We start from the raw sequence: 15,536 nt of genomic DNA, 5'->3' as shown, positions 1-15,536 counted from the left end.
AGCTGCCCAGCCACGACGCATGCGCAGCAGAAGCTGTAACCAGGGGCTGCCTGAGCACACGCTGAGCTCACCATCCCAAACCAGAGCTCCACGTCAGGCTCTGTTTGGCTCTCACTGTTCTCCGTATCTTTTCCCATTGGTGCCAACATTTAAGAGTAGGGCAATTCCTGAACATCTGGCTCTGGAAGAACCCGAAGCTGGAGATGTGCCTAAGCCCGTGTTCTCACAGGGTCCTGGTGTGCCCGTGTCTCCCACTCCTTGTTCTTACCCCACATGGAAGCCAAGCGGCAGCTGCCACCGGGGCCCCCCCTACCTGTGCTGCTATCTGCCCAGGCCAGGCCACGCCCCCTCCTCATGGAATCCATGTGGCCCCTGCTGGCTCTGAGTTTAAGGCCCCCCATGCTGTGCTGCCTGCTGCCCCAGGCCCACCTTGTTTGCCTTGGTATGAGGAGCCGCCCCCAGAACCTCCGCCGTAGCCCCCGTGTGACCCTGGATTGTAGGACGACCCGCCTGAGCCGTAGCTGTTCCCGCCGCTTCGGCCTCCACTACCACTGTAGTCTGGGGGAGAGAAGATAACACAGTTAAGGGGCTGTGGCCAAGACTGCGGCTGGGGCGATCTAGGTTCCTTGTGCGCGGCCTTGGCAGTGGCAGGAGCTCGGCTGAGGCCTGGGCCTTGCCCGATCCCCGTCTTGACTGATGAAATTTGGCACACTCAGTCCAACCACGAAGCACCAGGGGCCACTGGAGCCCTGTAACGTCATCATGTTCTGAAGCCCAGGTCCATCCTGCCTTCCCACCTGCTCCTCCAACCCAGGCTCCCCAGCAGCCTCCTCCCCTCTCCCACCCAGCCAGGTGCCCGAGGCCCACCACCAGGCCCACGGACGGGCAGCACAGCTTCTTTAAGGTCCCCGGCACGCAGCTGCCCGCTATCCTGCCATGCAGCAGAGTTCACACCCACGCTTCCCCAGGCCTGCTGGGTCTGTGCACGAGGTGGAAGGACCAGCGGATGGGGAAGTAACTCAGGATGTGTTGGGGGCTGTCTCCAGAGCCCATCCCTGGAGGTGACCTCGCAGCAGCTGGCAGCTGGCCCAGACTCACAGGCTCTATCCACCCTTGGGCCCCAGCCTCAGCCTACAGCCTCCGGGACCTCGGAGAAGGCAACAAGGAGGGACCAGCAAAGACCTGGGCCAGGGGACCCTGCTTTCAGGATTTTCCTAATGCCCGCCCTGCAGCCAGCACCACCCGGCTTCCTTCCAGTCCCTCCACCAGAGGTCAGGTTGGGGCAGGGCTGAGCTTCCACCACTCCTTGGGATGTGCTGCTGGCCTGGACCCCTGGCGGCTCTGGAAGCCAACTCACTGAATTTGCTCTCGTAGCTGTAGTCTGATCCGCCCCCGCCTCCGGGGGAGTTGTAGGAGTTTGAGTAGGAGGAGTAGTTGCCTTGTCCATGATTATAGCCTTTCTGCTTGCCCTGCGGGGGGCCGTAGTTGCTGTACTGGCTCTGGTTGTAGGACTGCTGCTGGCCTTGGTGGGACTGGTAGCCCGAGCCGTAGGAGGGCTTCTGCTGGCCCCCGTGCGGCTGCTTCTTCCCGGCATGTTTCGGGGGCACTGGTGAGTTGTAGTTGTCACCTTGGTAGTAGGAACCGTAGCCAGAAGAGCCACCACCGCCCCCGCCGCCGCCACCACCACCGGCATTCCCAGAATGCCCTCCGTTGCTGTAGAACTGACCTAAACAGGAAGGCAGCGGGTCAGCTGGAGGATCGGGAGACGGGGGAGGGGAAGGAGAGGGAAGGTCACAGCTGTGGGCCCTGAAGGCTGACCCACAAGCCCACTGGCCAGGCCGGGAGAGACGGAAAGAGGCAGGAGAGCGAGGAGCAGCGGCTCCAGTCCTTGAGGCAGCCTGGTATGGGCTGGCCCAGCCTTCAGCCCCACTCACCCATCAGCTGACGACAACAATGGCTCTCTGCCCAAGCAGCGGCACGACAGCAGGCCAGCAGCAGCTTTCGCAGCGGATGTCAACATTACAATGAGATGGGCTCCAAGCGCGGGACGACATTCACGACTAGCTGACTGCTACCCAGATGTCCCCAACGGTGAGAGGAAAAGCAAAGCCCCAAAGCAGCAGCTGGCCACTGCCACCTCCCCCCTGCTGTGCTGGGAAGAGGCTGTGTAGTCCCAGGCTTGGGTGACCCCAGGAGATGCTCTGTAACGATGCCCCTAAAAGCCAGAGTCGTTCCTGAAGACCAGCTGGTCCAACCTGGGTCTGGGAGGACCGAATGGAGACTTATCCCAATGACCTGGGGCATCTCCCTGGTGTGACTGCCACAGCCTCGTGGGGGAATGAAACGCTCCGGCTGGGTTCAGAACACCCAGGTGGGGTCTCAAGCTACTGCCTTGGGTGGCCCCCCCAGAGGGTCCCTCCTTACTCCCAGAACAGCTGCCAGGCGCAGGCAGGACCCAGGGGCAGGACTGACAAGCATGCAGTCAGGCCACCACATTCTCAGGCCCTGGAGCGGAGAATGTCACGGTGGGTCCCACCTCTGGTCACTAGGTACAGACCCCGGAAGACAGGTTTGCTAACACAGCCGCACCACTCAGATGGACTGAAGGGGCATGGGTCAGCTAAGGTGAGGCAACAGGAAGAGGAGGACAGGTCACACGGGTGGCTCTCCGACCCAGCCGGGCAATCCCTAGCACTCACACTCACACTGGGGCTGCAGAATTCTTGGGCTCCTGGAGCAGGTGGGCCCGGGCGCACCTGTGCTGGCTGGCCGCTGCCCCTGCCACAGACAGCCGGGGCTGGTGCCTGGTGTGGCCACTATGCCCAGGGTGGGTGGACGGGGAGAGGACGCTCCCCACACACCCTGTCCTTCCTTCCTGTATTTAGTACCAAGGATCCCCTGCCTTTTGAATGGGGTTAATTCCTTCCACCCGCTGCAGATGTACGCCCCACACCGCTGTGTCTTGGGTGGTTTGAACAATAATCTGGATAGAACTGATCTGCGACATCAGTTAATTTTCTCTAGACCCTTCCACCCACCCCACCCAAAGCCAAAAACACCAAGAAGGACGTGTCCCACAATGCAAGAAAGTAAACGCGCGAAGGCTTCTCAAGGAGGCTGGAGGACGGGTGGTCCCCTGCAGACCCCCTCTCGGAAGCCCACCACCTCGGCTGACCACGACCAGCACTGAGCGCCTCCTCGCCCCTCCGCCAGCGTGGGAATGAATGAAGACGCCAAGGACTGAGCGCTTGTTACTTTAACATGTATTGATTAAAAAAAAATAATAATAATAATAAAGGGGAGGGGAAATTTTCAACGTCATTTCAGGATAACTATTTCCTGGTATAAAAAGACATTATTCTCAAACAATAACTTTCTAGGAAAAAAAAATACATCATGCAATCAAAGTTTTAAAAAGTTTCACTGAATGTTTCAAACCCCTGGGAACAAATTATGTAATAACCGTTTTGACCAATTTTTTGCCTGACTGAATAAACGCAAAATTTTGCAAGTCAACGCAGAGGCAGGCCTTGCTGCAAAAAAACCTGCTGACCAGAGCCAAAACTACACTCATTCCCAAGAAAGACTCCCGCCAAGAGACGGGGGTCTCATTCAAGAGCCAAAACGCCTCTGTGTGCCTCTGCGCACAAGGGAGAAGCCACACAAGCTCAAGTCTGCACCCTAAGGTGAGAGGGCAGAAGCTTTCCAGGCCTTCTGGAATCTGCCGTGGATGTGTGCCCAGCAGAGGCTTGGCTCTTCACTGGAGAATTGTGCTATGTATTAAACTCTTCCTGCTTGATTATTTTTAAAGCCCCATTAAAAAAAAAAAGAAAAAAGGAAAAAAACCTCTAGAATCCCATGCATTTGCAGGTGTGATTACGACTTGCAAAATTCCACGTTCTCTCTTCCTTAAAGCCTGTCTGCTTCTTGCACTAACAGTGGAAGCACAGTTTTGATACCTTTGAGAGTTCACCTCTAGCTAAAGCAGCCACAGAACATTGCATCCCAGAACAAGAACCCACCAGAGCATTTACAAAAGGTGGAAGAGGTTAACTTAGCACAATATACAATTCCCCAACGTTCCTAACGTTTCACATGCTTATGAAAAAACAAACAAAAAAAAGGCCGGTTGCTCTGGATTCGGATGTGGTGAAATCGTTACTGTCAAAGGCATCAACCAGATTTGGGAATTTGTTAAAAGGTTAAAAATTCATACAAAACCTGCTGTAAATTAAGACAAAGGTAGATTAAAATGCATTATTATCTGTCTCTTAAATAAAGTAATGCTTTCCATAAAAAGCAAAGGTGGGCTTTTGCCTTGATGCTGACCAACGCTGGCTCTAGAATTCTGTGCAAGTCTGCACAAAAAACGCATTCTCTGAAAATTGTTTTCCACTTATTGTGAACTTCAATATGACCAAGTTCAAAGGCAAATCACGATAAAAACTGCCATTGTCTTAAATTCTGCAGGCTAAGAGTTTCAGACAAGCTGCGGTGACAAGCCACGGTTGAGAAACCCAGTGAAGCACAGGGCACAGCACGGACACTTTGGGTTTTGGAGTTCGAGAAAATTGGAGTAAAAAGTTGATTTTGTGTGCAATACTTTTAGATGCTCTAGGAAGACCCAAAATCATGATAGCCGTAGCAGTCTGTGAAAAAGTCACCTACAAAAGGGGGAGACAGAGCAGAGAAAAAAAATTAGAATTCTTTTGAAAAATGGCACAGAGCGCCACATTTGAAATTCATGTTTTAGATTTCTCTGCTCCTGTAACCCCCCAATGAAGGCTCCTTCTCAAGACAAGAGCTGTGCACTGTCAGGAAAAGTATATTCACAGGATTGGTGCTTCGCATGGCTTAAAGCAGAGAAATTTAAAATTCTGACTTTTAATGAACTTTCAAGTCACACAAGTGTGTGCATTAACATTTAAAGAGTAATTACACTTTTGCAGGATGGGGGGTGCTGGAGGACCTCCTGACCTAACCACCGAGAATGGGTGCCAGCCGCCCTTAAGCCTCAGGGAGGCTCCTGCTGCTGGGCCACCCTGCTCTAACTCAGGCCACGGGAGCTAAGCTGCAGCTTCTCCCCAAGTTCAGACAAAGAGAAACACACACTTACTGTAGCCGGCGGTCGCCGAGTTGCCTCCATACCCGTAGCTGCCATACCCGGCGCCTGAAAGGGAACAGACAGGGTCACCAGGGCAGGAGGTGGGTCTGCCGGCCCCCCCGCCTCTTCTGGCATCTCAGTTGGCCCCAGGGTTCCCACCCACTCCAGGGAGCAGGCCGAGCCCACTGGGACAGCACAAGACAATGGTCCTCACCAGCATTCATGTAGCCTCCATGGTTGGCGCCACCAAAGCCTCTCCCTCTCCCTCGACCTCGGATGTTCCCTCCTCTTCCCCGTCCTCGGAGATTGGGGGGCGGGGGCACTTCATTGTGCATGGGGCCACCCATGCCGAACCCAGGGTTATGTGGCTGGACGGGAGAGAAGACAGACGGGTTACATTCGCCTCCCACTCGCACCACCAGAGAATACACACCAAGGGCAGAGAGCTCCGGGGTGACCGCTCACCTTAGCAGCAAATTTAGGTCCACCTCTCACAGGCACGGGGGCTCTCTTCTTCTTGTTGGCCTCGAGGGCTAGAGGAGCATCGGGGAACAGTTTTTCTAGCGCAGCAAGGGCGGCATATGCTTTGGCCACCTTTTTGTTTGAGCCAGCGCCTTGAAACTTCTGTCCGTCCACCTCGACCTGGGAAGAACACATGCGTGTCTGGGGTGACCCAACACCCACCTTGGGACGGGGAGGGGGGTGGGGTGGACGACGACTCTCCAAAGACTCCAGGGCCCCACAGGAACCGCCCCCAGGACCACTCACCTCCATGACGAAGCGCTTGTCATGGCTGCCCCCTGTCTCTGAGATGAGCTCATACTTGAGACCACGCCTCTTTTCGTTAAGTTCCATAACAGGGTTCTTGCCATGCTTGGTCAGGATCGGCCCCTGCTGTTTTACGTTCTCAGGGAAAACAGAAAAGAAAACCAACAAACTCAGCTAAGGGCTTTCCAGCACGTGGAGGAGGGCAGCCGCCCCTACGTCATGGCTGAGGCCCTCCGCTCCATTTACTCTGCCGTCCCCCTCGCCACTCCTGTCTCCAGAAATCATCTGTGGCCTTCCCAGCAATGGGACCACCTCCACCCACACCCCATCTCCCGGGGAAACGGCACATCCTCGACTGCAGGCCACCCCAGTGCAGCCCCAGATGCTGGGTCAACACCAGCAAGGGCCTCTCGGTCATGGCTCAACAGCTCACACCCAACTCCCTCCATAGGCTCCTGGACTGGAAGGTACACTCTTTTGGGGTAAGAGAACAAGGACCAATAACTGTCCTGGTTCACGGGACCCAGGGTCGCCTGCTCCTTCCTGCCGGGCACTCCAGCACCCAACCCGTGCTCACCTCGGCAGTGGGATCTGAGGGGAAGGCAGCGCTGGGGGTCGAGACAGCTTCCACCACTGGTGGAGGGGCCACCACGGCTGGCTTCGCCTCTGTCTCCTCAGCTGAGTCTTCCCCCTTGCTGGAGTCTCTGCCTTCGGCACCCGTGGGCAAGCCCATGTCCTGTAACACCTGCAGTAGGGAGACCCAGGCCCCCAGTGAGGGAGGGCTCAACCACGCAGAACCCCTCCCACACCCGGGATCCTGAATCAGAAGCGCCTAGGGTGGCGTCCAGCCAACTGGAGGAGCTTTCCTGTAGCTCCCAAGACCACCTCGATGCCCGGCCACACTTGAGGGCACTCTGCCCATCAGCCACAGTGATGATGGCATTCTTGCCACGTGTGACTTGGCTACCGTTCAGAATTCTAACCATTTCAGTATGCGCATGCCCTCCTTTAGCCTCGTGCTTAAACAGGGGATGATGGCTCTGAAGGGGCGCAAGATTAGGGAAGCGTTTTGCTGTTGTACGACGCTGCCGGCCGTGCTCACCTTAACGGCCACGTGCAACTTGGCAGTCTTTTTGGAGGGCCCAGAGGCCTCGAATGAGTTGCCGTCTACCTCCACTGACATGGTGAAGATGGGGGCGTGAACTGGACCGGTCTGGGAAACCAGTTTGTACTGCAGCCCTGGCTTGAGCTGGTTCAGTCTCATCAGGGCATTCATCGCTTGGGGAGGCTCTGCTTTCTCCTCTAGAAAGAACACACCAACGTTGCTCTGGAAAGTCAGTCAATTCTGAACCGGGCAGGGGAACCTCTCCTGACTGCGCCCTGATGCACGACACGGAGGACTGGGCAGGGGACTGGGCGGCCACACGTGCTGAGGCCTTGCCTGCCCCACTCCCAGGCGCACACCACGCCTGCGGTCACCAGCTGAGGCACATCCACCTTACTTGTGTTCCATACCCATGTTGTATTTATTTAATCTTTCTTAAAAGGACTTAAGCATCATGTCCGAGAAAGAGAAGGCAAAAGGAGGTATCCCACTCACTTTGGGGTGAACCTTAATTGAAGCCACGTGGAGGGTAAAACAAGGACTATGAATGAATGCTGGTACCTTTCTTCTGAATCTTCTTCTTCTTTTTGCTGGGAGACTTTTCCTCCCCATCTTCCTCCATTGGGCGTTTCATGGGCGTAATGGCGTAGGTGGTACTGGGGGGTATTTGAACTGAAATGAGACAAGGACGGAAGCAGCTGAGACTCCAGTCTGGGCTCTACTGGGAGCGGGCGATGATACCGCCTGCCTGGGCATGGGCACTGCGCCATGCTTACCTGTGTAGTCCACTGGGTTTTCATTCTTTGGTTTTTTGGGCATCTTCGAAGGCAGGGGGTCCATACCCAGGACCTTATGGAGCTGGCCAAACGCAGCAAGTCGCAGAGCATGCTGGAGAAGGGGAAGAGGAACCTGACTCAGCCGCCCTGCGTTCCCAGCCAACATGTGTGCTCTCACTAATGCCTTCTGAAAGGGGTGGGAGCTGAGGGGTTGCTAACGGTCTCCCCTATAACAGCGAGGGGTCCCCCAACAGCCAGGGCCCAGCCTTGCTGTGGGGGAAGGCCAGCCTGTGACCACCCCCCTCGAGAGGATTACAGGAGACCCCAACCTGGGGACTGGTTGCCACACGGAGCCACGTGGTGGGCCTGCGAGGGAAGGACCCCTGGAGCAGTCCGCACAGCAAACACATCTCCCCGCTGAACTCGGTGTCTGAAAACAGCACTCGAGCAGGCCGAGGGGGCAGGCGACAACCACGCGTGGCGCCAGGGGAAAGAAGCAACCCAGATTGGGGCACCCTGTATCAGGCACGATCCCTTGACCTTCAGAATCCCCAGCCTGAGCCTATGAGTCCAGCGGCTACCCTGAGAATACCCAGTAATGGAACTGGAAGCCAGTGATTACAGACTGGGTAAGGGCTCACGTTGGCAATGGCGATGACTATACCTGCGCACTCTGTGTGATATCTTCCCGTTGCTGTCTGTCTAGATGCCCAATAGCATCAGTGGCTTCTTTTTCACAAGGGTCATAAATGCCAGAACCATCTGAAGGCAGGAAACAAGGAAGATATGCAGAGGATTATCTTTTAGCATCTCCGAAGAGTTGTGCTGGCTGAGGGAACCAAGTGCGTTACCCCCCGCGCCCCATCCACACCCAGCTCTGGAAAACACACCGAGCTCGGTGACCCACTCGGCATCCAGCCTGTGAGAGAAATAATCCACATGTATCTCAGAGCATGGAGCTCGCGTGGGAGTGGGTCACCACTGCCCCGGATCCGCCCTGAGTCACAGCTGCGGAGCCGGCACAGGGCTGGATATGATGGTGCAAGAGGGTAGTCACATGCTTCATCCCTAGGGGGACACGGGGCTGCTGCTGCCCTAACCCGGTCAGGGGACCCGCCAGGAAGTGGCCTTAGGGCCTCAATCCCTGTCTTTTCCCTGCAACTTGCAAAGCACAAGGCCCCAACCTGGCATCACGATGCCCGAAGCCAGGCACTCCAGCACTCTCCGCAGGGCCTCGCCGGCACCCATTGGTCTGTTGGCTGTGCCGATGGACTTCTCACAGAGAAGCTCAAGGGGCTGAAAGGCAAGAGGGACAGTTAGCCACAGTGTCCAGGAGGGAGTTGGCTGATGCTGAGGAGCTGCTGCCATGTGTGTGTACGTGTGCGTGTGCGCGGGAATGCGTCGAAGACAGGACACCTAGAGTGGGTCTTAACCAACTTTTCCTTAAAGCACCGGACATTAAAGGGGCAGGCTGTGTGGGCCAAGAGGCAAAGTTAAAGCTGTTACATAGGTACTTATACTTAAAATGTAGCCATTTAAAAACATAAAAAGCATTCTTAACTATAGATAAATAGGCAACTAGCCAAAACTGGCCTGTGGCCCTCAGTTTGCTGACCCCTGTCCAAGAACAGCTACAAAACCTTCTTCACGGAGTGCAATCTGTCATAGTAAGTGTGCCACCCGGCCGGCCCCTGCCTAGGTTGAGCTGTGCACCTTCCATGGGAGTCTGGTCTCACTCTCATCCCCACCCAGGGTGTGGCACACAGTAGTTGCTCAATGAGCAGCTATGACTGGAGTATCGGCCACACCCTGACGGGCCACTCCAGCCCGTTTACCATTAACATATTCTTGGGATCTGGGAGGTCTCTGCACACATGACCCAGGGTGGCTATAGCTACAAAGGTGCCTTACCCATCCTCTGAGGGGACCCCAGGTGGGAACGCGGGTGCACAGGTCCCTCAGGACCCGGATGACAATGACACACGACTTCAGCCCGTTGGCTCTGGCCTAGAAGAACAAAGCACAGGCTCTTCACACGGAGGCACCTCCCTGAACACAAGGCAAACATGAAAAACACAAGTCTCAGGGTGCTACTTTGTCAAGGGTAAACGGTGAACGTTCACAACCATCAAGTGTGTGGTCGGCAGCGATTTCACCGAGTGGACGAGAATGATGTTACTCTTGGCACAAAGCAGCAGCTACCCACCTACTCAGTCACAAGCCTCCTTTGGGGGTGTCAAATTTGTCTGCGTGCTCCTTTAGCAACTGCACGCCTGCAGGTGCTAAGTTCAGCACGGTGCTCTTCAATGTTACCGAAACTTTACGGTGAAAATTAGCCAAGTTAAAACTTAGGAATTCTCTACCGAAAGACAAATAGAAGAACAAAATGCAAACCTGGAACCACTTGGCGTGTCGGAGGGACGCCAAGGCAGCAAGGCATTTCTGCCTGTCCAGAACGTCCGGGGGATCGTTGACTGATAGCGTTTCTATTCATGGATGGAATAAGAAGACAAGGTACAGTTTGACCAAGGGGTTTCTGTCAGGTGGAAAGGGGATGTGGCAGCTTCCTAAAGGGCAGCTGAGGCTCCCAGAATCTCAAGTCATCTCCACCCTTGACCAGGGAAGGAGACGCTCAAGTGCATTTAACTCTGCCCCAAGAGGAGATCGTAAAAATCAGAGGCCCCCTCCAAAAAAACAAAAAACCAAAAAACCAAAAACCAAAAAACAACAATAAGAAAAACAAAAACAAAAGTGGGAAGTTACTCTAAAAGGAATAATCCCATGGGGGAGGGGGACAGATAGGTGGATCCTATCTTCTAGTAGAGACTATTACCTTGCTTCCTCCCCAGGATCTCCCAATAAATTAGCTATGCTAAAAAATTCATTAGCAAAAAACGAAAAACAAAACCAAAAACCAAAAACCAAAAAAAAAGTAGGCGGGGGGGAGTAGAAATGCACTCCCTCTCTGCTTCCCACAGGCCTTCCCCTGAGGCGTCTATGGCAAAGGGGACCACCTCCGCCCACCAGGCGGGACTGCCCTAGCCCCAGCCCTTGACAGAGAGAGTCCTGTTGGTCAAAGGTCCAGCGTCCCTAAATTGATAAGCTAGAAGGGCTCTGGTAGTGAATCAGGTATCGGAACCGAAGGTAATCAAAGAACAGCAACAAGGGCACGGCATGAGCCTGTGCTGCAGCAAAACCGGAGCGTTTTGTCGTTTCTGCCATCTGTGCATCAGGGGTTTGGATAAGGCCTGTCACCTTTACTTTGAGGTTGTGAGAGTTGTGACTGAAAAACATCCACCCAGAGATGTATGAGGGGCCCTGGGTGGACTTTGAATGGTGAAAGCATTATCACTGTCTGAGGTTCAAAGACTTGAATTGAAAATTGTTTACAACTTTATCCAAAACTCTGCATCAGCTCTTTGCATTTCAATCACTGCAACTGATAAAAGCAGCCAATGGAAGAGGACAAATGAAGATGACCTCGGTTCTGCTGCAACACAAGCTGTTTGCACAAGTCCAACGTGATGCTCATGCAGAAACCATCTGGTTGTCTTCCATAATTTAAAAAGCCTATAATCACCAGGGACACGCTTTTCCAAGGCCAGAGACTGGCTCAACAGAAAAAAATCACATTTAACACCGATGAGAACATCCAAGGATTAAGACAAACAAAAATGGTGCAATCCTCTAAGAAAAGTGCTACTCACTTTTAGTGCAACCGTTTTGTCAAACTCCCAGGACTGAAACCGAGTGGGAGATGTGATCTCAGAGTAAAAGGTGGTCAAAGCTACACCGCTATCCTTTTATCAAAGCAGTCTAAAACTGAATAGCACGTTTGAATCGTGAGGGAACACCACGTTGCCAGTGTCCTGCTGGCCCTTCTCAGCCTCCCTACCTCCAGCTAATACTTTCTCCATTTCTTCTCTGACAACAGGGGATGTCAGGTGGATGGTCAGGGACAATGGAGGCTCTTTTGTGTTTTTTATCACAATCGCAGCATCGTCGACAGATTGGAGTATTTCGTACTTGTCATCTGTAACAGCCTACAAAAGAAAATGCAACTTTCAAACGCACTTTCCCCCCAAGGCGATCGACAGTTCTGTTTATTAGCTCCTGGTTACTACAGCAGACAGGCCAGTTTCTTGGACTGTGACTGACAGCAGTGCCTTCAGCTAGGGGTCAGAACCTCCCTCTTGCTGGACAGGTCTTTGGCCATCTTCCAGGTACTCCAAGGAGGAGGTGACTACTTAGAGGAGTGATTTTCACAGGAAGCTTTATAATGCAAAGTTAAGAGAGTTTAGGGTCTGGGAGGAGATGAGGGTGTGAATCCTCATTTTGTTGCTTGGTAGTTGTGTAACTGGACAAATCACTTCATCTCATCAAGATTGTGGTTTCTAATTTGTAAAATGGACTTAGTGACACGATGACACGACCAACAGCACAAGGCTGCAGAGGACTTGAACCGGACACTCCGTGGAAAGCACAGCACCCAGCACAGAGTGGGCATCCAGCCACCGCTATTTCCACACCAGGCTGAGCAGCTATCACAGAACGTGGGATGATGAAAACTGTGTGCAGTAAAATAGTTTCATCATATGATGCCTATAAAAGCACGTACTTGCTGCAAATGCACGTGTCTATAAGAGGACATTCACAATTGTAACTTCTGCTTTCTTCTTTATACCAGTTTATATGCCTTGATCAAGAAAACTCGAGCGTTCTTGATTTTTGTCAAGAAAAACAAAGTAAATACCACATTACGGGGAGGAAAAAGGCACTATGGAAAATCTAAGTTGACTTTTCCCCACCTCAGCACTATGGACGCTCTGGGCCAGATCACTCTTGATTGTAGGGCTGTCCTGTGCACTGGAGGACCTCGCGCAACATCTCCAGCCTCTACCTAGGAGATGCCAGTAGCACCCCACTCCTCCTGCTGTGACAACTAAAACTACCTCTAGACTCGCCACCTGTCCCATAGGGTGCAAAATCTGCCCCAGTCAAAAAACACTAAGCTAAATTGATTAAAAATATACTTTCTTTGTATCTATCTTTAAAGACTCTTTACAAAAATTGTCTTTCTTTTAGAAACATTTACGTCAACTTAACTTTCTTCACTTAATATACTTTTTATAGACAAAGATTAAAATTAACTGATCATTTCTATTCTGACCTCTGTCCTAAATCCCCAGTTGTCAGTCACACGTGACAGTACGTACCTTCTCACGTGACAGAACATACCTTCACACGTGAAAACGAACAGTGTATGTCTCTAAGAGAGTCTTTACTTTCTTCTTTTGCTTATCCTGTCACTAAATCCAGGGTAAATGTGTCCCGAAGAGGCACTGAGTGGCAGTGACACTCAGAGGTTCTGAAGCCCCAGACCTCACCAGCTGGGTTTGTGGCGTCAGTTACTGAGCTCCCCACACCTCAGTCACATCTTCGAAAATACTTAGACGATAAAGCCCTAACTCAGTCATTACGATGAAATGATAAAGAGCTCTTCTGGCCTAGAGTCTGGTGTAGTCGATGCTCAAGAAATGCCAGAGGCTATTATTTTTGTAATACTTTTGTAATGAGACAAATAAATCGGTTAAAAAAATTTTTTTATGCCCAGCTTTGCATCAGGGAGGAAGAGTTAACAACTGTGCTACCTATTCATCCACTCACCCGCCCAACCATCACTGGAGTCTGGATGTGAAGGTCATGCCCAGTGAAGCCCAAAAACAGTGCAGCCTTGTGCATGGCAGGCACTGGGCCCTTCTTGCTGCCAGAGCATCTGGGTGGCTCTGCAGCGTCCTGCCTGTTACCTACAGAAGGTGTGAGCACAGAAGGTGCAAAGCTGGGTTTGGAGCATGCCTCTTGGCACACAGTGCGGTTGGGCACCTCTTCCCCTGGCCACCCTCTAACCCCAGTGGTGGCGGTCACACTCACAGCGAGCTGGATGGCCAGGTTGTCAGCCACCTTGTCCAGGAGGGCGGTCGTGGGCTTCTCCTTACACAGCAGCACCAGCTCCAGGTCCAGGTCCCCCTTGAGCAGCAGGCCCTTTGCCACGAGGCCAACGCGCATCACGCCCCTCAGGGTTCTGGTCACGTGCTCTGCCTTCTGCTCCCTGAGGGACAGCCCGACACATGCTCAGTGAGAGATTCCGTCTGGCCAGAACCCAGGGGTCCTGGAAAGGCTGGAGTTTCTTAGAAAAGGAGGTGCTCAACCCTACCCTGGCCAGTCTACCTAGAAAGGAGAAAGGAAAAAACAAAACAAACACACAAACAAACAAAAACCACCACCCTACAAAACCAACTTACCCGGCCCCTTCTTTGGTCTCGTCCTCTGGGGGCACATCCACATTCTCGGACTCGGCGTGATCGCCGCTGCCTTTCTCCTGCTCATCGATCCAGTCGGACACAGCTTTGAGAGCCCGCTCCGTGTGGGACACCATGTTCTGGACTGCCTCCAGCTCCTCTTGTGTTGGATAAACGGAAGAATGCTTTGCCATCACGTGGCGATCATCATTCACAAAAATTCTCACTGGACGCTGGAAACGTGAAAAATTAGTTAAAAACAATGCAACTTGATGCTTATCTTTTAAGCTGTACAACTGAGAATTATGCATATGAAAATAAAACTATATGAACATATCTGAAAGCCTGAGAAGGACAACCAAACATAACAGCTGTGCTTTTTCTAGGTGGTGGGAGGAAGGGGGCATTTACTTTACATGTTTTTATATTATTAGAATTGCTACACTATGTACCTGAAAAAAGTCCAATGAAAAATGATTACAGAATCAAATGCTTGGGGAGGCAGGATAGTTGAAGGGGATTAAGAGGAACAAACTACTAAGTATAAAATAAGCAAGTTACAAGGACACAATGAACAGGATGGGGAAGGTAGCCAATATTTTATAAAAAGTTTATATGGAATATAGTCTACAATAAGTATCAAATTACTGTTGTACACCTGAAACTAATATGATATTGTAAGTCTACTACTTCAATTTAGAAAAAAGAATCAAATGCTTTGGGGCAACACTACAAACATTTTTGTACATGAATGAAGAAACAGTATCTATGATTAAGAAAAAAACTTTCTTACCATTTTTACTTCTTTTTCTGTAGTGTCTGGAAATCAAACTTTTGCTTATCTTTTCAAATTGTGACAGATTTCCTTGGTGTTATCAATACTTCAACTATCTATAAGATCAGAAAATCTTTTTAGTTTCACATATTTCATCAATGGATGAATCTTAGCAGTCAGATATTCAGCAGGATGCAAGCGGCTCTGCCTCAGGAAGGAGGTCCGTCCACACAGCAGGACACATCTTTATTTCCAAGTAACCACTAAGCCATGGTACAAACAACTAATTATAAAATTCCATAAAAATGAAAACAGCTGGTTTCTAGAAGGCACGTCTCACTTCGGGCCCACACTCAGGTGATTTTTACTTTTTAAAAAATCTCTTTTCATCGTATCTTTCTAGAAGTATGCCAATATTTACAAATAAAAAATAAACCTTTTAACAAGCCTCCAGAAAATGGTACAGGTGAAAATGTTCAGCAAAATCTTGGTATTTGGAGAAGAAAAAGAGAGGGAAAGAGCTCTGGTCCTTGAGGGTAATGAAGAGATGGAAGGAAAGCAGGAAACAGAGGGGCTCAAAAGCCTTCTGTAAACTGGAAAGGCAAGAACCTTCTGAAACGTCAGGTGGATGTGGCCACTGCAGCACGTGGACACACCTGTGGGTTCAATTCTGGAGTGGTTGAGACAACCGAAATACACAACAGAAGTC

At 51.7% G+C, this 15,536-nt stretch overlaps 1 protein-coding gene across 4 annotated transcripts; it reads right to left on the bottom strand.

Annotated features, from left to right (window-relative positions):
* Positions 1-337: 337 nt before the first annotated feature.
* ILF3 (interleukin enhancer binding factor 3) lies at positions 338-14,966 on the bottom strand. 4 transcript variants are annotated; one of them, XM_028499587.2, is made up of 18 exons: positions 14,846-14,966; positions 14,056-14,285; positions 13,685-13,862; positions 11,649-11,796; positions 10,148-10,239; positions 9,665-9,760; positions 8,938-9,049; positions 8,418-8,515; positions 7,754-7,865; positions 7,539-7,649; positions 6,975-7,174; positions 6,450-6,617; positions 5,873-6,010; positions 5,570-5,746; positions 5,319-5,472; positions 5,117-5,170; positions 1,358-1,726; positions 338-558 (listed from the first exon to the last, which is right to left on the bottom strand). In XM_028499587.2, the coding sequence occupies exons 1-18, from the start codon at positions 14,846-14,848 to the stop codon at positions 353-355; spliced, it is 2,646 nt and encodes an 881-aa protein (XP_028355388.1). In that variant the 5' UTR covers positions 14,849-14,966; the 3' UTR covers positions 338-352. The 4 variants fall into 4 exon arrangements, with proteins under 4 accessions (XP_028355388.1, XP_028355392.1, XP_028355396.1 ...); XM_028499591.2 differs by having other exon boundaries at positions 5,873-5,998; XM_028499595.2 differs by lacking the exons at positions 338-558; positions 1,358-1,726 and adding an exon at positions 3,237-4,664 and having other exon boundaries at positions 14,846-14,965.
* Positions 14,967-15,536: the final 570 nt, after the last annotated feature.

This window comes from Physeter macrocephalus, chromosome 2 (genome assembly GCF_002837175.3).
Source record: "Physeter macrocephalus isolate SW-GA chromosome 2, ASM283717v5, whole genome shotgun sequence".
Classification (NCBI taxonomy): Eukaryota; Metazoa; Chordata; class Mammalia; order Artiodactyla; family Physeteridae; genus Physeter; species Physeter macrocephalus.
Note: the sequence above shows the minus strand (reverse complement) of the source record. Positions and strands in the feature narration are given on the sequence as shown.

Bases quoted from the DNA above. Each gene is read 5' to 3' on its own strand.
- ILF3 (XM_028499587.2), bottom strand. The intron at 7,866-8,417 runs GTATAGTCATCG...CCCCTTCTCCAG, and splicing joins ATATCACACAGAGTGCGCAG to CATGCTCTGCGACTTGCTGC. The intron at 7,175-7,538 runs GTACCAGCATTC...TGTTCTTTCTAG, and splicing joins GAAGAAGATTCAGAAGAAAG to AGGAGAAAGCAGAGCCTCCC.